General features: G+C 41.8%; 6 protein-coding genes across 9 annotated transcripts; all 6 read right to left on the bottom strand.

Annotated features, from left to right (window-relative positions):
• Window positions 1–582: 582 nt before the first annotated feature.
• On the bottom strand, window positions 583–1,161 carry LOC117143620. The gene has a single exon (XM_033308385.1). It carries the CDS (start codon window positions 1,052–1,054, stop codon window positions 653–655), a length of 402 nt encoding a protein of 133 aa, XP_033164276.1. The 5' UTR covers window positions 1,055–1,161; the 3' UTR covers window positions 583–652.
• A 487-nt stretch (window positions 1,162–1,648) lies between these two features.
• Window positions 1,649–2,071, bottom strand: LOC117143624 (papilin). Its single transcript, XM_033308399.1, has 2 exons — window positions 1,995–2,071; window positions 1,649–1,936 (listed from the first exon to the last, which is right to left on the bottom strand). Exons 1-2 carry the CDS (start codon window positions 2,065–2,067, stop codon window positions 1,770–1,772), a joined length of 240 nt encoding a protein of 79 aa, XP_033164290.1. The 5' UTR covers window positions 2,068–2,071; the 3' UTR covers window positions 1,649–1,769.
• Window positions 2,072–7,213: 5,142 nt separating this feature from the next.
• Window positions 7,214–8,910, bottom strand: LOC117141695. The gene has a single exon (XM_033305305.1). It carries the CDS (start codon window positions 8,746–8,748, stop codon window positions 7,399–7,401), a length of 1,350 nt encoding a protein of 449 aa, XP_033161196.1. The 5' UTR covers window positions 8,749–8,910; the 3' UTR covers window positions 7,214–7,398.
• A 934-nt stretch (window positions 8,911–9,844) lies between these two features.
• Window positions 9,845–18,116, bottom strand: LOC117150077 (excitatory amino acid transporter 1). The gene is made up of 11 exons (XM_033316925.1): window positions 17,857–18,116; window positions 13,503–13,835; window positions 13,272–13,367; window positions 13,038–13,205; window positions 12,932–12,974; window positions 12,210–12,252; window positions 11,963–12,146; window positions 11,770–11,900; window positions 11,278–11,707; window positions 11,126–11,222; window positions 9,845–11,066 (listed from the first exon to the last, which is right to left on the bottom strand). Exons 2-11 carry the CDS (start codon window positions 13,685–13,687, stop codon window positions 11,004–11,006), a joined length of 1,440 nt encoding a protein of 479 aa, XP_033172816.1. The 5' UTR covers window positions 13,688–13,835; window positions 17,857–18,116; the 3' UTR covers window positions 9,845–11,003.
• A 1,569-nt stretch (window positions 18,117–19,685) lies between these two features.
• Window positions 19,686–20,823, bottom strand: LOC117150490 (cyclin-dependent kinases regulatory subunit). Its single transcript, XM_033317393.1, has 2 exons — window positions 20,478–20,823; window positions 19,686–20,407 (listed from the first exon to the last, which is right to left on the bottom strand). The coding sequence occupies exons 1-2, from the start codon at window positions 20,531–20,533 to the stop codon at window positions 20,239–20,241; spliced, it is 225 nt and encodes a 74-aa protein (XP_033173284.1). The 5' UTR covers window positions 20,534–20,823; the 3' UTR covers window positions 19,686–20,238.
• Window positions 20,824–21,501: 678 nt separating this feature from the next.
• LOC117150873 lies at window positions 21,502–24,122 on the bottom strand. 4 transcript variants are annotated; one of them, XM_033317992.1, is made up of 7 exons: window positions 23,968–24,092; window positions 23,573–23,906; window positions 23,179–23,520; window positions 22,838–23,120; window positions 22,534–22,772; window positions 21,780–22,478; window positions 21,502–21,649 (listed from the first exon to the last, which is right to left on the bottom strand). In XM_033317992.1, the coding sequence occupies exons 2-7, from the start codon at window positions 23,722–23,724 to the stop codon at window positions 21,547–21,549; spliced, it is 1,818 nt and encodes a 605-aa protein (XP_033173883.1). In that variant the 5' UTR covers window positions 23,725–23,906; window positions 23,968–24,092; the 3' UTR covers window positions 21,502–21,546. The 4 variants fall into 4 exon arrangements, with proteins under 4 accessions (XP_033173883.1, XP_033173884.1, XP_033173885.1 ...); XM_033317993.1 differs by lacking the exon at window positions 23,968–24,092 and having other exon boundaries at window positions 23,179–23,453; window positions 23,573–23,659; XM_033317994.1 differs by lacking the exons at window positions 21,502–21,649; window positions 21,780–22,478 and having other exon boundaries at window positions 22,683–22,772; window positions 22,838–22,937; window positions 23,027–23,120; window positions 23,968–24,101.
• Between the last annotated feature and the right edge of the window lie 2,515 nt (window positions 24,123–26,637).

Here is a 26,637-nt window from a genome sequence, read left to right as displayed (position 1 = left end):
AGCCATCAGGATGGTAGGGCTGTGCCACCCTGTTGTATCAACTAGAGCTACCACGCCCCGTTCCGCCCCCGCAATTCAATCAGAACGTGGCTGGTATCCTTCGATACCGTTGTGGCCGGCACCACTTAATATGCAGGTCCTGACACAAATTAAAACCCGGCAATACACAGCGACTAGTACAGTAGCTGGAAAACTCGGCGTTATTGTGTGTTTGCTTGCTGTCGGTTATTAGATTTTCCGACAACAGACAAACTTCACTTGTCGCTGCATCACATGTTAGCAGTAGCCGTCGTGCTGTCGCCTTGTTTCCTTTTTCCGCTTTCCCGCTTTTTCCCATCCGTTTCCCGTTTTCGACAGCATTGTCTGCGAGCGTGTGTGCAGGGGAATTAAATTCATTAGCAATTTGCACGCCAACAAGCGGGTGAAAAGTGCATCCCAACTGACGCAAAACAACAGATTCGCATCCGTGAACCCATTGACAGAACAGACTGACACGAGGAGGGTTTTCGAACGGCAACCTTTTGCAGCACTTTCACTTTGTACACTGAAATATACCCAAATATAACGTAAAACCCACAAATGCAATGCTTCAAACTGTATTTAAACTGACAAATATGGTAAAAGCAATTGGATCGCATGCATTTGGTGCAACCTATCGCTTGAAGCTTAAACTCTCAGCTGGGGAACAAAAGGCTTTAATGTGATCGCAATCTCGTCTACCCAGTGCCATATCCGAGTGATAGTCGATCGGATATACGATGGGCTGTCGATCAATACGCCACAAAGTCGGCTCTGACAGGACCTCAACGTCGGTATCCAACTTTACGTCGCACCTGCCCGCATACGAGGTGAACCTCTTCGGCTTGTGGACTCGATTATAGGGGTCCTTGAAATAATCCCTGTAGTCCTGGCACTCCAAGTAGAACCTATCAACTCCCCGCACTGCGGAGTAGTCCAACACTTTCAGTCCAGGCTTATCGCAATTGAAGATGGAAAGGCGGTGTATCCGGCTGCTCTTGGACACATTCCACATGTCCACCTCTGGAATAAGCATCTTTATCACAGAATGTTCAGCAATTGAGTATTTTTAGAAAATAAATATATTTTATGAATTTTATGTGTTAGGTGTTTATCGAACTGGATTGTGTAGTAAAGTGACTTATAAAATAAAAAAATCATAGATCAAGGCTTGCTGGACTCTTAAAAAAGAAAATGAATTCATGGAAGAAAACGAAACATAATAAAATCTGGTCACTGAGCTAGCGTTCTTAGTAAACCCATAAGGGAACTGCACTAAAGGCAATCTAAGGAAACAATTTGTTTTCTGCTAACCGGATTGACTTTATTACAATAAGGATGAAAAGAGTGAGGGGTGATGTTGAGTGTACACGAGCATGGCAGCAAACTAAACAGAAAGCCATTGATCCATTAACTGGACGCCTTCGTGCCACAGAAACAGAAACTCAATCAATCAGTGCTCGGTTGCCCAGACTTTGTTTGTCCACACATAGGCAAAGTTGGAAAAGTACAACCACGGGTAACCAGGGAAATGGGCAATCGGGTCAGAGGAAAACGTCGCCTGCCATCAATTAGCTGGGCTGTGTTTACTCAATTGTCTGCCATAAACAACAGACGCATACGAAGCTTGTCTGAATTAATTAATACTCTTATTACGCATACGACTCGTGGTACAGACATAATTACATACAATCAATTGGCTTTCCTTCACCAACGAACTGGTGGCTTGGTCAGTAAAATAATACATCATATCAACAGGTATTTTCGCACTCGCTTTTCGAATCGAATATGTTTTTCGTATCTGGGCATCCAAAGAAATCTATTTCCACACACTTTCGGTGAATCTTGTCAAAGGTCCATTTGTCCTCGGGAGGTTTTCGGCAAGCCCCACCATTACTTCTGGGATCATTACACTTGGCTATAAAAGAACAGGTTTTAAGTAATTCAAAATAAATTTATCTATATATTTATTGTACCAGGATTATAGCCAACGACATTTTGACATTGTAAGGCACAAAAGATAACAACTGACAGTGACAGAAGCTTCATGTTCTTTGTTTTGTGGCCTCAGTTCAGATTTCCTATGTTTTTAAAAATGCACGCTTTATATTACCGGAAAATTCGAATTTCATGCACTAACTTCTTTGAAAATCGAAAGACGTTGAAGGTCGTATTTTTATTATTATTTCAAATCAGAATTGTCACAACAAATAATTCGATTGACTTGGATTATTAACCTTCTTAATCAATTCCTGAGTAATTTATTAATCCAATTATCGCATGGACTGACACTTGATAGATGGTCCATGGGGAAAGTTCGAAGGAAATGTGAGAATACATTCAAAATAAGCCATTAAGTCATTGATTGATTTAACCCTAGATCCACGACAGACACTTTTGGCCAGGCACCCACTTCAAAGGTCCTCTTAATGTGAAAGCAGGTTCTAGATCGCAGGCCCCAGCTTGTTCCCCAACTCATTCCGTAAACTACGTCGATGGCAGCTTTATATGTTCAAACATAAATCATGCATGAATGTGGCAGAAAACTGATTCAAGTGGACTGGGAGCGGAGGCACTGGCGTACACAACTTTGTGCAAACTCCGACGAACAACAGGCGGTGGCAAATTGCCCAACAAATCAATCAAATACATCTGACAGATCCTGGAGGAGTCGGGGAAAAGTTAGGATGCTCCACAGGACATGTAAATGAAAGCAAGATGAAAACGAAAGGCTCTGGGCTGCCATTAAAGTGGCTTGTCGAATAGTCCGGCCAACGCCGATGACCGGACATGATGGCCAATGATGCGGTTCGATTATTTATGCCTTGATCAAAGTTTTAAGTTGAAGAGAGAGACGTCCCGATAAAATGTTCATCCTCAACCCTGAACCTAAAATCGTTCTTTGAGCTCCTGATATGAAAAGGTCTGAAGAACACATAATTATATCCTAAATTTCCTTAAAGTTACACTTAAATGTCAAGTGTACGCCATGTGTGCCATAAATTCATAAATTCTGGGTATTTTAATTTCATATTTATTATCAAACACAATAATGTTCTCATTAATTTTCTACCTACTTTGCATTTGCCGCGGGCGTCAACATTAGCATTGAAAAAATTATTCCAGCTCAAGTGAATTTAACTTCCAATCGACTCCATTATGCCACCTGCTCCTTCAGAGTGGAGGCCATAGATTCTGCCACCTGCTCATCTGGTTCTGGATCCACCTCTGCAGTCTCAACTTTAATTGCCGGGACTGCTCCTACATTTTTCCACCATTTCCCCCTCGTATTTACTTTGCCTTTTGCAATTTTCCTCCTTCAACTTTTAGCCTGGCCCTCTGCGTCTTGGCGCTTGTTTATTTTTCTGTGAGACTGCGCATATTTTGCCTCCAAATTAATTGTTGACATTTGCATCAAAAAATAAGAAACAGAAACATTTGTTTCTGTGGGCCTGTAGACGGGTTAAGCAATTCTTTTAATTCCCTTCTTTGAGCAAGGTAGTCTTATTTTGGTTCTCGGTTTTCTTTGAGGTAATCGAAATATATTTCGAATTTGAACTTGAAAAATTATTAATAAAGATTTCATTAAAAGTTTTAAGTACTTTCTTATCATTTGTCTTCCAAGGGTATGACCACAGTCGTTCTCACAGCAGACCTTATTCTTATTAATTGGGTGAAGTCTGTATGAAATGTTATTTGATTTGTTTGTATCCAGTTGGTTAAGTGAGCATTTAAGCAATTTGATTGGGTTGTGGAAATGGTGCGATCCAGATTTAATTGCGCTCAGATTGAGGAACTAATTTAGCTCACTTTGTACAAACTTTTGTTTTGGCTTTAAAATGAGAATAATATATAATAATAAATGTTAAAAGGACATTATCAGACAAATGAGATTGATATAATCATTATTTCGCTGTTTTTCATAATATAAAATTCTATAAATCTGAGATAAGGAGAACTTATAAAATCGATGCCGCAATATGCCGCAACTTTCAAGTTAAATCAAGTTTGATACCCGACTGTCTAGGAACGTCATGGGTATGTATAAATATATTATAATCTTATTTAAAATCACATGTGCTACATGCAAGTGCATACCTGCCCTTGAGTGACCGGTAAAATCTCCGCACATATCGATACGTAAACATTTTATATGGGAACTTTTTCAGAACTCTGGAAAAACTGCTAGCGTAAAAAATGAATTTGCATAGAACGACTTTCTTTCCGGACATGAACCAAAAAACCTGTCGCCTCTGAGCCAAAATAGCTCCCTGCCCACCTCATTATTCACCAAATGCATTACACAAATTGTTCGTTTATGGCAGGGCAAAGGGAGAAACTCAACCGAAAACCGCACATAAAAACTATTACGTCGACCTCCAGGTTCCCGGCGCAGGCAAACAGTTTGTCTCCGTAGCCCGTTTCCTGGCCAAAGGTGGAACATCTGTCAGCGGCATTCGGGCGCGTCGTTCAGCTCAGACATGTGGGCGACAAACGGACATTTTGGCAACATTCTGTGGCACAACTGCAGGCTGAAAAGGAGCAGGGCGATGTGTTAATTGCAACTGGCTGGATACCTATTAGTTACACTTTATACGTGGGACGTAAGGGTTACACACGAATTCATTCATATGTTACAATGGAGATCGGCTCTAAATACTGTACAGATGTTTCTTCAGTTCGCCAAATCATTAGTTACCTCAAAAATCGTAATATATTAATGCTAATAGTTATAAATATTAGTTTTATAAGCAACTTTAACAATTTTTCATTACCACTGTAGCACTTTAGAAAGTGATATACCCTCGCCGCCTCATGAAAAGTTGGTACCAAAAAATCGCATCGAAAACTAGCTGACAAACATGTTCCACTCATGCGGATAGACAGGAGCAGGAACACGGACAGGGACATGTCCCACTCCCATAAACGGATTGACATTTCAATCTCTGGTGGAATAGGGTTCCATTGGGTGAGACTTGTGCATTCTCCACCTCTTGAGCATCGCTTTATCGTCTTATTTCGTGCATATTTCACAAATTGCATCCGTTTGTCGCATTTGGCAGCCATATTGCATAGCTAAACAACTTCCGCCCGACTGATTGTGAGTCAATTACAAAATTGCATTTTCCCCCAAGGGGTTACCAAAACACCCAGTCCTTTAATACCGCACCACACCATCACCCAGCTGCACATACACTCGAAACATCCTCCCGGCAGTCGCGCTTTTAGTTTTGCTTGCTCGGAGCTTCGTTCATTAGGCCAAAGATGCTGGTAACTTTTTCTGGTTAAGTGGCTTACAAAATGGCTGCAAATATGTAGCAGCTTGTATTTTTCTCAGCGAAAGTTTGGGTAAGCATTTGCATATGTACATAACATACTTGGCCAGTTTAAAATAAAAAAGAGAAGGGAGCTGCAATATATATTTCGGAATTATCTAAATTTGTTTGTTGATGCCCAAAAATTGTATCTATAATTCATAAAATGTTAAATAGTAGAAACAGTTTTTGGTTACATACTAAGTTATGTTTGCTAATGAGTACGCCAAATATAAAACTATATTATACATACATATATATATGCTTTAGGCTGACATGTTCCTCTGAATGGGGTTCAAATTCGAAGCTGAACTTTGGAATATGGCACAGGATTCACCCAACGAACCATGAGTTGGACGTCCCTCCTTTTCTTATGAAAACCATTAGCAGCTTCCACTTGGAGTGACCCAAACTAGCTCGGTCAAAATTGCTTGACCCTCTGGACGCAGCGAAGATTTGCGGCCAAGGCACGTAGGGCGAATAAATTTTGTATGACATTGCCGGGCATTCCGAATCCCCGACTTCTCGGATGGAGAACAGGGAATGAGGTGGCTGCCATCAAAGTAGCGCAAATTTGTAACGGTAATTTAGCCCGGGCGTCCACCGGATTTCAGTTTTGGAGCTGGAGCTGGAGCTGTAGCTGGAGATGAGACTGCTAAGTAGCCGGGACCATATTTCACGCAAGGACTGCAAAACAGACATGGCCACGCCCAGTTGGTAAGCACATCCCCTTAGGGGAATCGCCCACAACCGGCCGCCCCATCCATTAGATGGCAAATTGAATTAAATGTAAAAATCTTTTGCACGCAATTGAGAAATGGAAAAGTGCAAAATAAATTTATAGACATAAATATGAAAAGAGGAAGCGGCGAAATACTTTTCAGGACTTTTTACGACTTCCATAGAAATTAAAATGCCATTTAATGCTGCCAGAATATAAATTAAATGGCCGCATTTCGTTGCCGTTTTATGTTCATTGCCAGGGGTTCGGACTTAAACTCGACGGAGCGATTTGCCGGTAAATTGAATTGGCATAAAGACAAACTGAGAGTCCTGCCCCAACCAACGACTGTCTCAGTTTGTGTGTACCAGCCAGGCAATTGAGTCCTGTCTCTCGTTTTATAGCTGCAGATTTATCCTCGACGCAAATCTGCAATTCGATTGGAGTCAAAAACCGTGCGATCTGTTCTATAGTTCAGATTGGGAGCCCACTTTGTTGCCAATTGTTTATGCCGTTTAAATTTGTTATGCCCATTTGATGTCTCTTTGTGGTTTTATGGCCAAACTTTTATTTATGTCTTTCCCTTGCTTGAGTTTTCGTTCGCGCCAATTGCATTTGATTAGATTTTGTTTGGTTTGTTGGGTAATCAAAATTGAGTCTGGTATGGAATAGGAAATGGGGATACATGAGTATAAATTGATTTCCTTTGTTAAAGCCATCTTAGTTTAAAAGTAAATATGATAAAGCAGTTAACAACAGTGAAGTATTGAACTTGATATAGTTTTGTAGGCAATTATTTCTTTTTTTTTTTATCGTGCCAACACACAAATATGATATAAACAGCAATCTATGTTAAAGTCGCTTTTTCTTTCTAAATGTAGCAAACTTATTCCCTTTTAATAATTTTACTCTTAAAGGACTTCCTTCTCCGGGTGCCTTGAATATAATTACAGTTTCATTTCCGTACCACCTAGAAGTGAGAATTTGGCAAGCAAACTTGACACAAATGGAAACACGTGCCGCAAAGGGCCACGTTCTCCAATGAGGGCCATTTTGCTTGCAAATTGCAGAAAACATCTTTGAATGTAGTATTACGTCATAAATGACGTCATTGAAAATAAAGTACGAAAATAAGCCAGTTGTAAATAATTCATTCAACTTTAAATGAAAAGATTTTTGCACTGTCGTGTATTAAGAATATAGTTCGTATCTCAACATAAGAAAACAAAGGCAGATGATTAAATGAATACAACAAAAGGATGCACATCGTTTTCTCAACTGAGATAAGCATAAATTCCTGAATACAGATGGACATAAAAGTATGGAATTGCCCACTTTCTGTCACTACCGCATCATTTTGAAGCCCATGTAGACACCGAAGGCCATGCAGCAGCAGAAGAAGCTGCAGCGCAGCTTTTCCGGGTCGAGTTTTCCTTGACGATCGCAGCAGAGCAGGTGAAAGAGGTGCCGGCAGAAGCCCACCCAGGATCGGGATCCTCGCGCTATTTGAGTGTCTTCCAGCACCTCCTCCTCGCTATCATCGCGGAGCTCCACCCTGCCCATCAACTCCAGCATACCGTCATCCGCACGCGAAGGTGCCTCGCTCAGGTAGTTGATGGTCTTCAACTCACGCTCCTGCAGCAGATCCTGTTCGGTGGTCCGCTCCGCCTCCGGAATTCGCTCATCTCCCGCCTTCGCCCTCCACTGCCACCACCAGCTGAAGCGGGGCTTCGAATCCACAGATGGTGCAGTCCGTGCCATTGGCACTTGGCTTTCGAACTCGTGATAAACACTCGATAGGCTAAGGAAACTCTTGTAGTCTCGTAGTTCATGTTGGGATTCCGCACCATTGATCTGTCTCTGAAGTTCCCGAAAGCTGATGGGATACGGATAGGAGTCTTGGTGACTAAGGTCCTTCCTCTCAACTTCCTGGTCTTCATCCTCTGAAGCACCAGACAGCGTATCCGGTTCACGGTCAGAGGTGGAAGGATTTCCGGCACTATCTTCATCGGAATATTCTTGATAATCTTCTTCATATTCATCAGGGTGAAATTTATGCGTGTTCTTGCCATCGAACACGGGCCCATCCTGGAAGCTCACGGGCGCGTTCTCCGTTTCTCCTCCCTGAAAACGCTTTATGGAGTTGGTAATCAATGACCTGATATCCCTGGCAGCCCCCAGGGAAAAGGGCATCTTGAACCCCAGGAAATTGTTACCAGAATTTGCAGTATTTTCGTTGTTCATCCTGTTCTGCTGGCTCCAAGTAACGTACTGACGCGGCTCGAGCACCGGGTCCGTACGCTCCCGACGATTTTGGATATTCCAGCTGGGCGGAGGTGGGCTTCTCAAATTGGTTCGCGGAGATGGCCAGTAAGTTTGCGGTGGCATGGGTTGGTAATAGTTCTGGGGCAGTACGTCCACTAAGCCGTAGTTTTGCTGCGCAGGCGGAACTTGCTGTATGTTAGCGGAACTTTTCATGTTGCACTCCAGGACAAACTGCTGATGAGCTCGATACTTGGCCCGCACAGTGATCATTGCTATATGGAGCTTGCGCTCTGCCATGCGTCTATTTTGTAAATTGATGGGACCCAGAATGAGCCCGTGATTTTTGCACATGGTGCTCAGTTGGGCATCTGTAAGGCGCTGGATATCCTGATAGATGGGACGATCTCTAGTGGCATCATTGACTAGCATGGCTGAAGAAGATGGTCTTTAGAGCTGCTGCTGCTGTAGCGCATAGTTTGGGCAATGGGCATTCACCAGGAATTTTGGGAGTATCTAACTTCAGTCAAATATTTAAGCCGTTTTCAAAAATTTTGTGTTTATCTAATAATAAATGCTGTCAAGTATGCTAGGTCCAACTTGCCTGATGGGTTTTTCTAAGACAATGCTAAAACACAATAATTCAAAACTTTTTACGCTGCGCAAACAAAGAAGCTAGTGAAGTGAAGCTGAATGAAGAAAAAGTTGAGAAATCATCGAAATATACTTTTGCTTCGTTGGCTCTTTGTTTTATTTTATTATATTTGTTTGTTTTGACAACCTGCCTGCATATCCTTGCTACCCCAGTGGCAAGGATTCTGTCCCCCTTTGATGGCGCCCAATTTTATATTTGGGGAGCATTGTTTTCTGTTATGGTCCTTTTATTTTCTTTAGGGGCAGTTACTTTTTGGAGAAGGGTTCGCAACAGAAGTACATGCAGATGGGACACTAAATACTTAGATCAAAAGGATGGTAACTTTAAAGGCAAAACAGAAGTCAACAGTTGCCTAACCAAATTGTTTTTCGATAATGTTAAATTTTTAGCACCAGTTAATTTAAACTGTAGTTTGTAAAATAGCTGGTAATGTTTCAAAACAAACATAATTTCAGGATAGCATTTCAAGCAGCACGTACATAAATTTGTAAACTAAAAAAGAAAAAAAGAGCAGAACTATTTTTTTTTTTTTGTTCTTAATTATTAATATTTTTGAAGAATATTTTTTATTCCAGTTTCGATTATTTTATTAAATGCGCCATCTGTGCAAAATCCAATGCAAACTACTAAAAGCTTTAATTCAATGGTTTGTAAACTTGCCAAAGCTCTAACTAATTTTAGAACCATCGAAACAACACATTTAATTCATTTAAAATTTGAATGATATACGAAATTAGCCATATCGTTAACTCTTATCAGCCAATAAATACCTCAAGTATAATGTAGTCTATAAGATATGAAACAGATCAAATCGAAATGAAACTGCACCCATTTTTGAGAATCCAAATACCTTAAGTTAAAATGCTTGAAAAGTTCGTTTAATATTCATAAAGATTTATTAGTAAACATATATTTAGACTACGCACAACTACAAACATTTTGGTGATTCGTAACCTAAAAAATTCTCCTTTTTGGCTGAAAGCATGGCAAACATTCAAGTATTTAATTAGTTTTATTGATTTTGTATTTATTCATTATTTGGTTGATTTCTGCAAAGATGTGACCTAATTTATGTTAGTTTTAATAATATTTTATAAATAATTCGTTACTCGTATAAATTGACTGTATGTGTGATTGCAGCACTCTATTATTGTCATCCAAGAATTCGGTTTCCACGCTTTAAATATAAATATTTCCATAAAGTTTTATGTATGTATACTTAAGCTATTAAGTATTTACAAAGCTCAACTATGAACACGAACTTGTAACGGCAATTGAAATTGTGGTTCGATTTGAATTGGATTTGGTTTTGGTTTTCACCTATTAGTGTGTTAATTTATCTGTGTTCTATTTTTAAATATTTGTCTTTTTTAATTATTTTGTTTCGCTTTGCTATGTCAAAAAGTTATAGAATATGGTTTAACAAATACTAGATACGAATCTCAACAATTTGCGACCTAATCAAATGCAATTGCTTACAGTTGGGATTGCTTGCTTGGAATTTAACTAATTTTACTCTTCAATTGTAATACTAATCATAGGGAGAATGTAATGCAAATTTGAACTCAATTTAATATAATTATATTTAAAAATTATGTACACCTTGAAAGTATCCCTAATTTAGGCGATAAATGTTATGTTTTCATCTTAAATCTTATTGCTGTTCTCGCTGTTTTTCGATCTTTTCATTTTGGAAAAAACAAACTATTTAACGAATGTGTCACTTAAATTCGTTTCTGGCTTAGTACTTGTACTCTGGCAGATATCTGTCCTCTGCCGGAGGAGCTGCTTCAAATTGATCAATCTGAAAATAAGATACGACTTGGTCACCCAAAATAACTCGCAAACAAACGTGATGACTCCTTTCCAGCGCTGATACAATACGATCCTGCGACGATCCTTAAAACTCCTCGTCGTCGTCGTCGTAGTCACTATCGTCGCTATCGTTGCTGGGCAGGATGTGGAAACAGGCCCACAGCCGGGACATGTCCACTCATCGTTTGCGGTTATAGGCGCCAAGCGAAGACTGCCTTCATTCCTTCATCTCGTGGCCATTGGGGCCCAGCTCGAGGAGCTCATGGGGCTCGGCATTCAGCTGAGGACAAAAATGAATAAGAGTGATGCAAATTTGGGAAAGACATACTCCAAACTCACCCTATCCACGCTGGCCAGATCATTCTTCGACAGATGGTTAACCAAAATAGTGCCAAGAGCATCGCACATCACATTAATGGTGGTGCGGAAGCGATCCCTGAAAATACAGTTTGTTATTATAACATATTTAGATTTAAAGACTTCCGACTTACAGTAGCCAATCGACGGCTATGATGAGGGACACATCCTTCGGCTCCAAGCCCACTGTGTCCAGCACCATGACCATGGTGACGAGTCCGGCCTGCGGGATTCCAGCAGCTCCAATCGATGCCGCCGTGGCCGTTATACTGACGGCCACAATGGTGCCGAAGGAATAGCTCATCTCACGGTATTGGGCGATGAACAGAGCAGCCACAGCCTCATAGAGAGCCGTTCCGTCCATGTTAATAGTGGCACCCACGGGAATGACAAAGCGAGTGACCCGCGGATCGATGCCCATGTTGTCCAAGCACTTGATGGTCAGCGGCATGGTGGCCGAGCTGGAACCTGTTCCAAATGCAGTGGCCAGGACCTGACTAAGCTTGGCAATATAGCGGTACGGGAGACGTCGGGTGCCCAGGAAGAAGATCACCGCAATCGTACCTGAAATTAGAATATATTAAAATTTTTAATTTTAATCATAGTTTATGGTGTTCATAACTTACCAAAACCGTGAAGGAATAGACCTATCATGACCGTTATGAAATACCATCCTAATGACTGAATCGTCGCTGCTATCGATTCCATTTCAATGATCTTGGCGGCTATCAGGAAGGCAACACCCAGCGGGGAAATCCTAAAGAAATCAATAATCGTTTTCTTAAATTCTTGGTGATATGTAAACAGATCTAGAGTTACCAAATAACCCATGAGGTGATGGTCATCATTGCCTCACTCAGTGTGGTAAAGAAGTCCTGCAGCAGTTGTCCCTTCTCCCGCATTCTTCCAATGGTGGTACCTAGGATTACACTGAACATCACGAGACCCAGGACATTAGAACCCTCGCGCTGAGCCGACTTGAACTCCCAGTTTTCCATGGGCTCTATGTAGGAGAATATAGGAATAAGTTTCACGATGAGTTTATGATGTGTATCTAGGAACTTACGTGCTGGGCTAATGCTAGTGTTCTCATAGATCTCAGTGCGGTGCTAAAATGGAGCAGGTGTAAATAGATTATATATACATTTATATGGATTTTTAAGCATATCAAAAACAGTAGCTCGAGAAAAATTATATACATAACGTTAAAAAATCGTCGCATCATTCACCATCCGTTGCGATTTGGCAGACTTTTTCGTTATCTGTTTTATGAAATGGTAGAATCGTAACGAGCGAAATTGTGGCTTGTCTGTTATTTTCCTTCATTGAGTCAACAATAATCTAATTGGGCGCATGAATATTCATTCGGTTGCCTACACCTACACCAACATCCACTCTCATATGTATATAATTATGGAGGTACAATGTCCACATATCTGCCGCAGGCCGAGCTAAGTACTTTGATTCAATTTGCGTCTGGGGCCTCCTAAACCGTGTTGATAGGACCGCTTCCCTCTCTCGCTCGCTCCCGATTCGCAGTCGCACATGCGATAATTGAAATTTAAGCACTGACACTCACTCACACCGGCTAGCACTTGTGTGAAATCCCCCTACTTGAAGCTGTATTGTAATTGAAATTGTGGTATCCCTATCATGTCAGTTTTGATTATGTGTCGCGCTTTGTTTCAATCAAAATCTCGCCAAACCGCAAAGAATTGAATAATTGCTACCGTTGCTTTCGCCGTTCAACAGTGCGTATGAACGATTCGCCTTGGATCAGAGTCTTACCTGGAACATGGTCGACTGAATGATGTTGTCCGTGAACATGTTTCTATTGGGGTATAAATAAAATGAGTCAGAAGGCGGGTTCAGTTACCGGCAGATCCCCACATACCGCACCAGATCCATAAGCGTGTCTGGGGTGAGCACCTTGGATGCCTTATCAATGCTCTCCGTCTGGGTCTCCACGATCTTGGCTCCCTGGCCGGGACGCAGTGTGGTCACCAGACATATTCCCAGAATCACGGCCGATATGGTGGTCACAAAATAGTACGTAATGGCTCTGGAGGGATTTAAATTCCATTTTATCTGGGCTATCTAACTTAATATGGTTTTCTTATCAACTCACCTGGTAGCAATCTTGCTGGACATGCTCAGATCGAGTCCACCAATGGCACTGGTGATTGATGAGACCAAAAGCGGCACAATCAAACATTTCAGCATTCTAAAAATATATGTTATTTATTTTAGTGATCTATATCAATAATTAGGCGAAGGTAACTTTTTGATTTATAGTTCCTATATTAATTCATTGATCTTATACATCGAAGATGACTTTTGGTGACTTCTTCTTACTCACCGCAAGAAAATCTCGCCGGGGAAAGATATATACATGATCTCTCTCTTGGACCACTCGCCCGTGCTATTTTTGATGATGAAGCCGATGAGTCCACCCACGAACACACCGATAACGGTGGCCATGGTGAGGACATTCTCCTGCATGAAAGCCTTGAACTTGCCGCCATCCTGTTTGGGTCGCGTCATGGTGACGATCCTTGGATTGGTTCAGGGCTTGGACAACCCTGGGTCCTGCTGGAAACCCCTTTTTACGTACTCTTAAGCACGATTGGCCGTCAATGCGTCGTCTAAGCCTATCTGCTCCCTCTAATATAAAGTGGAATAAAAGGATGTCCTGTAAAAAATAAAGTATTTTCATAGTTATTTTTATATTATAATCTATTTAGTACTTAAGCTTAGCTTAGTTCCGATCTAGCTCCAAATTCAAGTTTTCTATATATGATCAAACCGTAAAACTAGTTCCAGATGTTTTCAAGGGGTTAAACAGAAGTGCTTCCTCCTCACCGGGCGACCAGCGATCGACGACTGAGCTTTCGCACAAAGCAGCTATTTACAACCCCAAAACGAGTCAATTCGGGCAGCTGGGCTTTTGTGATTTATGCACACATCTAACCCCTTACCTCTGACCCTCACTCCACGGTATCCGAGGGGTGTTACTTTTGACACGAAGCCGGACGGATGTTGTTCAGTGTTCGGTTGGATTTGTTACGGAATATTTTTCAGAACGCTTTTCGAGCGGAAAGGGCGGAAGCGAGAGCTTGATGCTGGTAATTCTAACAAATAAAACGAACACAATGCAAAGAAGTTAACGCTAAATATTAGCACTCATTTAGCATTGACACTCTGGCCAATTATGCACAAATGTGCGAAAACAGCAAACAGTTTCCCAGAAGAATGCAGCTCAATTAATCGATGCACTGCGACTGGGAAACGTGTCAAACTAATAAATTTACATAAACGATCGAATAATGAAAACAAATTTAATGCCTTAACTGGGTGCAAGGGCAACGAGCGAGGCGACGACGGTGATCAGCGATCCAGATAGATCCGATGGAGTCCGATTCCGACTTCAAATTGACACCGTTTGCATCATGGCCATCACAATATCCTCTCAATTGGGATACGCCACTGGCAATTTGGGATTAATCATAGAATCTTGGCCATTCGAAATTGCTTAGCCAATTGTATAGCAATTGACGAGCAGACAGCGAGAGATTGAGATGGCAGCCAACACTTTGGAATAGCAATCCTAAACTGGAGAGGTGACTAACAAGTGACTGAGATCTCTTAGTTACATCTAATGCAATAAAAGCCAACGGTTCGCATCTGACGACATGAAAATTTACAAAAATATATATAAATATATTTCTAGTGTGCACTCACTCATGCAAAATACTTCTATTAAGTAAAGTATTGTTGTTGTTTTAAAAATTAAATACTGTGTAAAATATAGCTTGACAGATTTAAGAAGTTGGCTGGCCCTTGTGTGGGTGTAACCAACCCAGGGTACCAACCGAATGGACTGCACCACCAGTGAGATCACTGATCACAATTGTCTGGGTGCTCCACACCCTTTGGGAGGCCGACGCGATGATAATGCCGATGTTCTCGGCTCCGTCGGCGTTCGGTATCTGTGGTTCGCCTAATTGATGTAACTACAGAACAGTCCAGAAACTGAAACCGATTCTGAGTGGATGATTGGCATGTGCCCAGGTCGTTTGCTGGATGGCATCAGGGGACAGGTGGCGGAGTGGGGTGGTCTTTTCACTGATATGGAAACCTTTTGGCGGCCTGAACTGTGTTTAGTGGCTGCAGTGAGCTGTGTCGAAGCATTCGAGAGCAAGAGGTGTTTATCGGAATAGTTTAATTTGCGAAACGTTTAAGTTGGACACTTCGAGTGAGAAGGTGGCTGTACAGATAAGAATTAAATTTATTAAATTTAGCGGAACTTGAGTGGAATGCACTTGTCATGCAGTTGCACTCGTGCCCAACTAAATTTATTTACTAAGCCGTGTTTCAGTTGTATTAAATTGTCGTTGTATACATTAATGCATGCACTATTTATTCATATTTTTTCTATTTTGAACTTGACCGTGAATGAGTCTGTCTACATACAGACGTGGGCAGACATTGTGTTCTATGTAAATATGTGTAATTTGTTAAAATGGTGTGATAGTTGCATTGAATTTCAATTGCAGCGGAAGTTTCATTGATCACTCAAGTTCATTGATGAAAGGATGGGTTTCACACTGAACGGAAGTTAGACCGTCGATGCAGAAGTCATCATAATTAATGGGAATTTAAAACCCAATTTAGCATTTACAACAGCGCGATCGTGGGTGAACTTGAACTTGTCTTCATGAGCGAAATTATAAAACACCCAGCTGCAGTTGATTGGACCTATCTATGATCGTTGGCCAGAACTATTTTTCATAAAGTCTCAAGTAAATCATTTTGTTTTCTGTTTCAGAAATATTTTGCCTGGTATAGTATATATGGGAATCATTTCTTTGCCATATATGATTGGCAGACAGTTTACATGATCACAAATGGCGTACAAGTTTATTATTGTTGATAGTCAAACACAAATGTATACCCAGGGATGCATACTAATTAACGCGCTAGACTATGACTTATATAACATATGTAGAAGTACTTTTACTACTTTGCTAATTAATGCAATGCAAACTGAATTCAGAGCCCATGTGCGAGGGGCAGCAAATTCATTGTCAATGCAAATTGATTTGCATTTCGCGGGGGTTCGATCGGAAAAAGGGGGTTTATATGAGGGGCACAGCCTGACCCACCCACTTGTCTTTGATGTGAGGAAATTTTCTAATAAATTGCCTGGGGAAAACCAGTTAAAGCTGATCTGAGCCCAACTAAAAATCAGTAGTATGTTTGTGCTATAACAGCAATTATCACCGTTTATTGGATATATATATGTTAGACAACGCTATGAGTTTATTTACTGTTTCATGGAAAAGTGTAATTACCAAATTTGACCACTAAAAATCTCGATATATATATATATATATTAGTAAATGCTAGAAATTAAACTAAATATGACGGAAAGTTTTGATATTTAAAGGGTGTTTTTAATAAAGGAAAACTAGATGTCAGTTTATTGAAAACTACCTTCAGTTGGTTTTATATGTTTAGGAATCTAATCGAAAACATATATTAAATGCTTTTTACCTACAAACACGTTTAAAACACAGCATGACGCTATAATCTTGACTCATCCGACAGCCCTTGTCGCTATAATCTATAGACTGAATGTCTGACTATCTCAAAACACCAGCTAGACGCTTCCATCCAGATTTAGCTTATCAAGATCACTATGGTTCCGCAAAATGAAGAATAAAAAGTGCAAAAGCACGCGGGTAAAATTCCAGATAATCATTAATCGTAAATTGGAGTTTTGGCATATTAATGGGTTTTTTAAATATTTTTCCATGCGCCCGATTTATGAGCGTTTTTTATTTAGGTGAGAAAATTTAGGCAAATGCGCGCGGGAAGATTTAAAAATTCGCAAACATTTTACATATAATAATATAATTACACCTTCTTAATACGATGTCTTTTCCTCATTTTCTCATTATTATGGCGAGAGAGCAGATAAACTATTTTGGTGCATCGCACTTTGTGTGCTAAAAATAAAAAGAATTAAAAGCAAAGCGAAACATATGCACATAAACCGTGGTAACAGTTTGACACGCCTCTGTCTATGCAAAAGTGGGTGGGCGTTATACCAAGGTTATTCGGGAGGTTGTTCAGCGTTTTATCAGCCATAGAAATCGGAAATTATTCACGCTTCTCCCTTGGCTCTCAAGAAGAGTAAATCGATTAGATGACAAGTAAATAAATACTGGATGGGAAGCACACTGCGTCTCATCCTCTTGCAAGTTCAGAAAGCCTATAAGCAATAATTTACGGATCGAAATTGCCCACTAGGATATGTTCCTTATGATTTTCACACGGTTATCATATATAAAGAGAATTGTTCTATGATTTTAAGTGTGCCTTCTAACAAGAGATTTCTCAAATTAAATATGTTAATGTTACTACGCCACCGCAAGAATTTATAAATTTAATTGTTTACAGGGTAGCAAAACAGCGACTAAATACGCATTAACCGGCAACAAAAAGCATTTCCTCTCACAAGAGACACTCACTTGGAAGCAAATATAAATATTGAAAACACTAACGTAAATTCTCTTGAGTTATTTGAAGGATTTCACAATACAATATTCAAGGCAGAGGATTCCTTTATGTCAAGTTTACAGATATATTTAAATATCGGATATAGTCTGATAGCTTGATTATCTGCCAGCAATCACCGTAGAACTTACAAGCAAAGTTTTTCACATGTGCCGCAGGCTGGGAACAACTCCCGACGTATTCAAGAACCCTTCAGGCACGAGCCCTAATCGAAACGGGGGAGGATCGGAGGAGCGCGTGGTCCCGAGCACGCGGCTAAATGGCAACTGACTTCTGATCAGGCAGTGATCCCACACACCGATTCCGAATCCGATTTCTGACGATGTGGTCTGGTCGGCTCTGCTAGCAGCGGCAGTAGAACCTGACTCGTCGGTTTGTAAAACAGTACTAGAAACTAAATCGAAATCAAATTCGAAATATAGCAAGCTACCGCGCAAATTGCACGCTGGCAGCGACGGAGACGTCGGCATCCGAGTTGCGGGTGTGTGTGCTGCTGCTGCCGAGGGTTGACTTTCATTCATCAAAAGCCGCTGCTTCTGCCGACTGCGATGCCTTTGGCCCATCGCATTTCACGTAACGCATACGCAGCGTTGGCCGCGTAATTTGTCGCGCCTTGTTTCGCTCTGCCGGGCTGGGAGGAGTGCAATGAAAGGAACTCATTATGGTAGTTCCAGTTACTGGGCTTCAACTTTCGATTATTTCCTTTCCATTAGTGGCTGCATTGTGCGGACACTGCACTGATCATCCTCGCATTGTGGGCAATGGCAATCAGGGGATTTTCCGGCCCCTTCAAGGTCTTCCTCTAGATGAAAGAAAGCGAGATTCTTTTTAGATCTGGTTTATTATTATGTCATAACTTGCTCGCTCTATAAGTGGGTCAAGTTTGTGCATTACCCAATCCAGCCATGATTACACCTCATAATTTCAAAAAGATCGTGACAAACAACCCCAAAAAAGCGGGAACAATGGGCATAGCCATGGACTACTTGAACCTGATTGAGTACGCCGGGAACACAATGGCCAGAATCTAAGGGAACCAGCAAGAAAGTGGAACCGAGTCCTAGGCTGACCTAAAGAATGTTAGTCGAGCGTTTCCGGTTTCATATTCGTACCACAATAAATATCATTGGCAGAAATAAAGCAATAAAAATCAGCAGCAGCATCATCACAGCTGCAGCTGCCTTTGATCTGCTTCAATTCGATTTGCCTTGGGGGCCAGTTCCAGTTCCATGCTGGTGGGAAATGAGTGTGGTATGCTCAAACTGCGGAAGAGCAGGCCGGAGGATGGGATGCTGCTAAGTGGCGGGCCACAGTTGACAGCGATTGCCGTAGTCCCTAAACGTGGCAGCCGGGCATTTGGACTCCCCAGCCCACTGGATCTGCCCCTTCGGATGGGTCAGCGCTGGTTCATGTGGAGAGGTGAGGTGCTGCCATGGGCACAGTACACACATTCGGACCGGAACTGTCGATCTTCATTTTTGACACTGGAAATTTCACAAGTCACACACCAGCGAAGATTGTTGAGGTTGGAAATTGCACGCCAATCGGGTTGCTATGTTGTGGTATATAAATAACTGAATAATTAGATTCTGGTCGGTGTTGATGGACCCAAGTTAATTCAGAAAATGCCTCGTAATGAGGATGAGCCTTTGGTGGGGGGCCTAAGAAGCGGTCGAGTTAGGACAAGCTCTAGCCAATCCGAATTGATAAATATATATCTAGATAGCTGGGAAGATACAGTAAACAAAACTTTGTTCTAATAACTAGGCGATTGCGTGTATTGCTTACTTACACGATTTGAAACAAAGCTCACGATAAAAATATACAATCCGAATACTTCCCACTCACAATTACATATATGCTTGCGTTTCTCTATAACCATTTGAACCCAAAACTTGATAAGAGAAACATAAAGATTTAATCGATTAGGGAAAACTTCAAGCAATCAACGCTTCAAGCCTCTCCATACATTAAACATATTTATTTTAAGTTTATTATATTATGTGTATTATTGATTAAGAATTTCAAGATCACAAATCAGATTTCATTTAAGCTTATAAGAAGTGAGCAAAATTCTTCTTTTCGCTTCCGTTTCGAAATGGCAACATGGTAAAATTCGTGGGAGCTTGAGGAATAATTAAGAAAACGCTGCCTCAGAAATATCTCCCAGCACTAAGGTGTACGAAAATGGCAAACTTATCATTAGCTCTAGGTGCTATATAAATAGAAGGGGATAATGCGGGGCAAACATGTTAAAAAGAGAGTATTACAAAGCACAAACAGCACAAACAATAAGTAGTTTCTAGGGGATTCCTGAGTACCTATGATAATGATGATGATGATAATGTTGATGTTTGTGCAACAGTTGGTTGTTTGGCAGCAACCACCACCACCGCCAATACAGAATATCGGCAGCAGCTGCCGGATATATAGGTATGTGCTACAGGCTATGTGGTTTCGAAGTATGTGTATCTGATGCAGTTGTTGTTGCTACTGCTACTACCGCCGGTTATCTAATCCGTTTTGGGTCGCCGAAACAGGAGGATGTGGGGCTCCGGCTTATGGATCATGTAGTGGATCCATCCGCGCGACTGCTGCACGCCAATTGATCGCCACTCGGCCTCCGTCATCAGATGGGTCTTGGGCACCATTTTGACCAGCTCCTTTGGCAAAACCACATGTCTGCGGGATGAGGGTATTTTACAGTTGCTTCTCTGCATCCAACTGGTCGCGGGATCAGGGCGGCACTCACCTGTACTCGAACTGCTCATCGTAGTACTTGTCGGAGTAGTAAATGTCCTTGCTCATCGTGTCCGCGCCTGGAAATTCCAGGAATTTCGATGCAATGGAAAGGCGAAGTGCGCGCTGCGGAACTTGGCGTCTCTTTTTTCGACCGTCGAAGGCGGCTCCTGCGGATTCGATGTCGCAACTGTCCCCGTGGTGCTGAATCAATTGGCAAACACTGCAATTGCTTTTTAAGTTCCAATTTCTCGGTTTTTATCACAATTCAGGTTGATTTATGTACTGGAATTTACGTTTGGTTTGGAAATTTTTTAAATCAAGTGACGCGCTAGATAAAAGTGTGGCCGTATTAATCGAATTGAAAAATACCATTTTTTTCTGGAAATACAATTTCAGCGCTCTCGCTAAATAAGGGTTATGCACTCGCTATAAATGGGGTGTGACAAGGATAAAGAGTGACCGCTTGGTCAAATCAAAAAAAATACCAAGCGCGGGAAGTTCAAATTTTAAAGTTATCAAAAATGTGTACTAATAACAAATGTTAATTCAATAAAAAAGGTTAAAAGCTATTTTATTTGAATTTATTTTTATTTATATTATTTGTTTATTATATTGGAGGCTAATGCTAAAGCTTTTATTGTTTTAATAAAATATTTACTGTCAAAGAAATCCGTTTATATATACAAAAGCTTGCCCAGCGCAACCTCGACTTACCATACCTAAAAATTGCGAATATTAAGATACTTAATGGGGAAACATTTGCCCACTTGAAAGCGTTCCTAACTAAAAGCAAGCGTTGAGATATAAATACTCGCGTAAAATTGTCTGACCATTGCTATTAAACTTCCCAAACGGCCACGCCCACTGTCTGCGTGAAAAGCCCTAAAAGGCCGTATGCAGACACATAAATTCGGCAGCATTTTCGGCGTCGGCTTTCAACTCGTGCGAAATCTTACATAAATTTCCGGCGCGGACAACCCACAACGAAGTGGAGAGCATCGCGGGACCAGGAAAACCAAGGATACGAATTGAAGGAGGGTCGATGAAGGTAGAATGCATTTATTAAACGGAGGGAACACCTAATGGTTGCGTTCGTAGTACTGCGCCGGAATAAAGACCCAGTTCTTGGCCAAGTCGTTGATGGCCTCCTGCATCAGTCGGGACAGCAGATCCATGATGTGACTGGAAGTAAGGAATCAATTAATATTTCCAATAAATTATTTTAATTATGATTTAAGGGTATTTCAAAATCAAAAACCGCTACATATTAAGTAACGCCCTAATAGACTCCGTTTTCCCCACGAAAACTTACTTTCGATCAATTTCCGATGCTGCCTCCAGGGGAGTCGTCTTATCCGGGGACACCACTTGCTCGTAGGTCTTGACCACCTTCTGACGCTTGCGCTCGCCATTGATTCGCATGAACTTGGACTTGCTGAGGTACTTCCAGAAGAGCTTCTCGAAAATGGTGATCCGCTGGTCAATGGCCATGCTGAGCTCGATGATCTCGTTCGGATTGAGTTTGTTCTTGGCCACCAGTCGGGAGATCAGCTCCTTGCGCTCGGCCTCTTTGCGCTGCTCCTCGGTGTTCGGTGCAGGTGTCGATGGCCCGTCACCCGAGCCATTGCCTCTCCTGGCTTCCCCAGGCCCAACTTGGCTACAGGGTTCTGGTCCAGCCGTGGGGTCGATCCTATCGTCCGGTTCCAGCTCCTCAGAGTCCAGAGCGGGCTTAATAGTGGTGCGGATGTTCAGGTGCAGATAGACGTGCTCAACATAGCTGTCCTCTTTCCATTTGGGATCGTCGATGGACTCCACCTCCTCCAGCTCCTGCTTTGCTATGATGGTGGCGCGATCAAGGATGCGGTGCACCTCCAGCACGATGGGAATGCGGCGGAAGTGGACCAGTCGGTCAAACACCGTCACTCTGATCTCGCACAGCTTCGAGTGATGGCCCTTGAGCCGGAAAATAGGCGGGTTGAACACAACCGCAAAAAAATCGTTGATTATGTAGCTGCAACAGGCAAGTAAATGAAATTGGAGCTTTGGTTTAAGTACATCAAGCTTACCTCTGCCATCGGAACTCCATGCATTGCTGTCCGTAGTTATGGACATTGACGAGCTGCGTCCGATCTTCACGCAGGCAGACTTCGAAGTTCACTCTATTAGGGTAGATGACGTGCAGGAAGTCGACGCATTCCCGCTCCTTCAAGGGCATGTCCGTCTGCTCCTTCTCGTCAGTTAGCACGCCTCGTGCTTTAATTTTGTAGCGAGCCTTGGTATTTTCATAAGTTAGGACAATTTCCGCCTGAGTGATATATAAATTATAGCTTATATAGGAAAATGTCTGGTAATATATATATGGGGGGTAACCTCATTTTCGTAGTCCAGTGGTCGATAGTCCACCAGGAGGGGCCACACACTCTGTCGAGGCACGGTGAGATTCATATTGAGCAGCTTGAGGCCACGATCCCTTGAAGCAAACGAGAATGACAAGTGTGACATCGTGATATTTTGGACCCACAACGGCTGCGTTATATGGTAAAAGCTTTTTATGTTTACCGGCAGCAGCTCTTTAGTGAGTAGACACTTTTCGGGGTCGAAGGACGAGATCTCCAGATGAAAATGCCATAGAAACTTGCGATTGTCTTCAGTGCTGAATAATGAAATCATATTTCATCACATACCACTTTCTCCCAACTGTATTCACTTACTGAACTTCGTAGGTGAGCAGGTGTTCGCCGTACAAGAAGAAATAGGCCGTTACGGTGAGGGCCACCACCTCATCTGGCTTGATTGATAGGATCTCCTGGCTGATGTGGAGCAGTCTGCGGTGTGGGCAGTGGAAGAGCTGGCGGAACTGATTGAATCCGACTTGAGTCTGCAGCGGCTGACATTGACAGTTTTGGATACGCTTTAGAGTCAACTTGGCGTTCGTGGCCGATAGATTACGGATCCAGAAGACCATTTTCAGGGGATGACTGTGGATCTGGCGAATAGGGATCTTGAATGTATGTTCATGCTCTATGCGGTTCGATCGCAGCTTCCGATTCAAGCTGCGCATACGTTAATGGTTATAGCCTGGACGCAACTTAGTATCCTTCTCACCTGGTTATTTCAAAGCTCTCCCAGTAGAAGATCTTCAGGATGGGCGGTCGAATGACAGTCAGATTGTCCACCATCAGCTTCTGGTAGATGGCCGGAGGTTTAAACGTCCCACATGGCTTTCGAACTGGAACCGAAGGGGAAACTTCTTCCATCTTCAACTATAAAATATATACTCTTCTGCAGACCGATAGTTAAATATTTTAAAGTAAACTGTTCACTAAATTATTTTTGACCTGACATAAAAATCTCCACAAAACATTCTCACTTCTTTAAATTGTAAAAGTCCCGCGACTATACTACTCGTATATCAATAACAGTGGTCCAACATTTTTATCTGAAAGATTCTTATTTAGGTATTATATCTGTGGTATTTTTCATACATTATTTATCCATACCGTTGTTAGTTGGGGGTGCCTCTGCTTGGCCAAAAAGCAAAAAGCATAGCCATGAAATGCAAAGCGAGAACGCGAGTGGGCGCCCATGCTCACTGTACACCTGTGCGTATGTGTGTTCCTCGATAATCCTGCGTACAATTCGTTTTTGTTTGTGAATTGACAAAGTGCCAAAGGCCAAGTGGGCGGTCGGCAGAAAAAGAGCAAGAAAAAGACATTAGTGTCACAGTGGAAAACAAACCCCCTGCCGAGAGCCGAGTTCCAGCACACATGCACATCACTACTTGCCCCGCTGTGTTGGTGTGTGTGTGTGCGTGTTCAGGTGAGTGTCCTTGCACGTGTGTGCGACTGCAGTTGAGCTTCATCGAGAAAACATCGTTTACAGTTAGTGCGCTGACAGTAGCAAAGGTGAAAGACCAACAGCAATTATTGTACAGTGGAGCCTCTGAAAATGAGTCATGAAGAGGTACGAAACTATTGAATAGGATTTACTTAAAGCTGACGCCATTGCCTAAAAATTAAATATGTGTAATGGCAACTCAGCAGCACATAAACCAATTAATTATCATATTATTAATACCTTTGCTTTAACTATTTAATAGTATTTTTGTTGAGTTTTGATTAATGATTATTGATTTTTGCACACATGGACGGCAATTTAGATGTAGATTAATCCGAACTTATAATTTAAACGAAATGCAATTTAATGTCCCCACAAATCGCATGCATATTCACATGAGATAAGCAGTTTTTTGTCTGATGTCCATTCTCTGACAAGCCAATTGGTATTTGCATATTTTAAAAATTTGCACTATTAAGCTGTTTCCATTTTTTGTTCTTCTGAACCCATATCAATTGCGGTTGATTGTGATTCCACTGTCCTGACAGCAGCTACAACCTGTGTGCATCAATCACAACCTTTGACAGTGTCGCTGCCACGCTTATCAGTCATGTCCTTGTCCTTCACCCCCTCTCCATCGCCATCATCAGCAATCTGGCGTAACAATGGTGGAAAATGGTCTATGACCAGAATACAGAACTGCAGGAATCCAAGAATGAAAAGGCAGCTGCAATTGTCGCCGCCTTTCCATCTTGTTCCTCATTGCTGAGTTCTTTTGCCAGAGGGAAATTATCCTGCGAGTGTTCCAGTCGGTTGCCACCGTTGCATTTCGCTCAAACCGTTCCAGCTCCAAACGTTTCAGCTCAATTCCTCTGCGAGGACCAACTTTATGTTTTAAGCAAATATTTTGTATCCTTTTTTGTGTTGATGTTGTATGAACTGTTGACCAGCGACAACTTGTTGGCCAATTGTTGCGGTTAGACTTTGCGATGCCTGTGGTTTTTGAGGATGTTCGGTTGAGGGGTAGTACCAGTTTGTACTGAGCCTCTTGATGGCTCAGTCAACTCCTTGAAAGTGTCGCTGGCTGTGCATAATTATGGCTTAATTTGCAGCTTCAAGCAGGCCCAACTAATTACTACAGCAAACTTCCCTCTTCGCCACGTACTTTTTTCGGCCAAGAGCACATGGCAATTAAAAACTTTTTATGCAAGACATTTTTTACATTCCCCCAGGTAAAACTTTATACACAGTTCCTGAAATTTCCGCAGCTATTGTAGTTCCTCCCAATCTCCTCCTTCGGCTGTCGCCCTTCATAATTGAAAATCACTTAGAGCGTGAAACGGGGAAAAACATTTTCTTAGTTAAAGGTAGGAGAATAGGGGGCGAAATTGGGGACAGGGGATCTTCTCCAGAATAAGCTGTGATAAACTACTTAAGCCCGATTAAGTGACTTTCGAACGAACTTAACAATTTACTTAAAGCTGCTAAATAATTGAGTTTTTAATGTATTTAGTTTAATGATTCTAGCTCTATTTTATAAGTTAGTTAAGTTTAGTAAGCTTCTTCATCTCCTTCAATAATATTATTTTAATAAGCTTAAATCAGCTTTTTGGTAGAATTGAGATGTAAAATGTAGTAACTAAAATGTATTTTTTTACATTCATGTGGTTTCGAATGTGTTGGACTGAATCCAAGGGGTTTTCCAAGCAACAAAAGGTTAGATAGCCGCTTTGGGGAGGTACCATTCAAAGGGGGCGCGGCAGTCACTGACACTCAACATCCGCTCTTGCCATTTTCATGCAAAAGTGGGCGGCTGAAAATGAGGAGGGAAAGCGTCAGAAGAGCAAGAATTGCCAAGCCACAAAACAAAGCAATACAATGTGGGTGGGGAATTTTTGGGGTAGGTCGAGGCAGAGGCGCTTCTGTTGCTGCTGTGGCTGCTGCAAACAATTATTGTTATTCCAATTGAAATGCAGCGTTCACCGAGCGCCTCAACCTTCGTTCACCAATCTCTGGCCCCCAGCTTTCCCCCTTCAACAGCAGTCCTGTGGCCTTTGTAGAATTGCTATCAAAATTATACACCTTGCAGCAATGAAGGGGGCACAGGGGTATGTCGAGTTCATTGTAATGCAAATTACGTATACGCCATGGTGGAACTGCAAACTGGACGCAGCTCCCGGCATTCCCCTCCCCTCCTGGTTCCTCTTGTTTATATTCGACCATGTGTGCGTGCATATTTTCGACCTTTTTTCATTGTCAGCGCTGGAAAAGTAATAATAATAAAAATATGAGTTCCTTTTGAGCTGGCCAGGTGCAAGTGTCGATTCAAGAAG

Source organism: Drosophila mauritiana, chromosome 2L (assembly GCF_004382145.1).
Source record: "Drosophila mauritiana strain mau12 chromosome 2L, ASM438214v1, whole genome shotgun sequence".
NCBI classification, from domain to species: Eukaryota; Metazoa; Arthropoda; class Insecta; order Diptera; family Drosophilidae; genus Drosophila; species Drosophila mauritiana.
The sequence above is the reverse complement of the archived record's forward strand: the minus strand, read 5'-3'. Positions and strand labels throughout refer to the sequence as shown.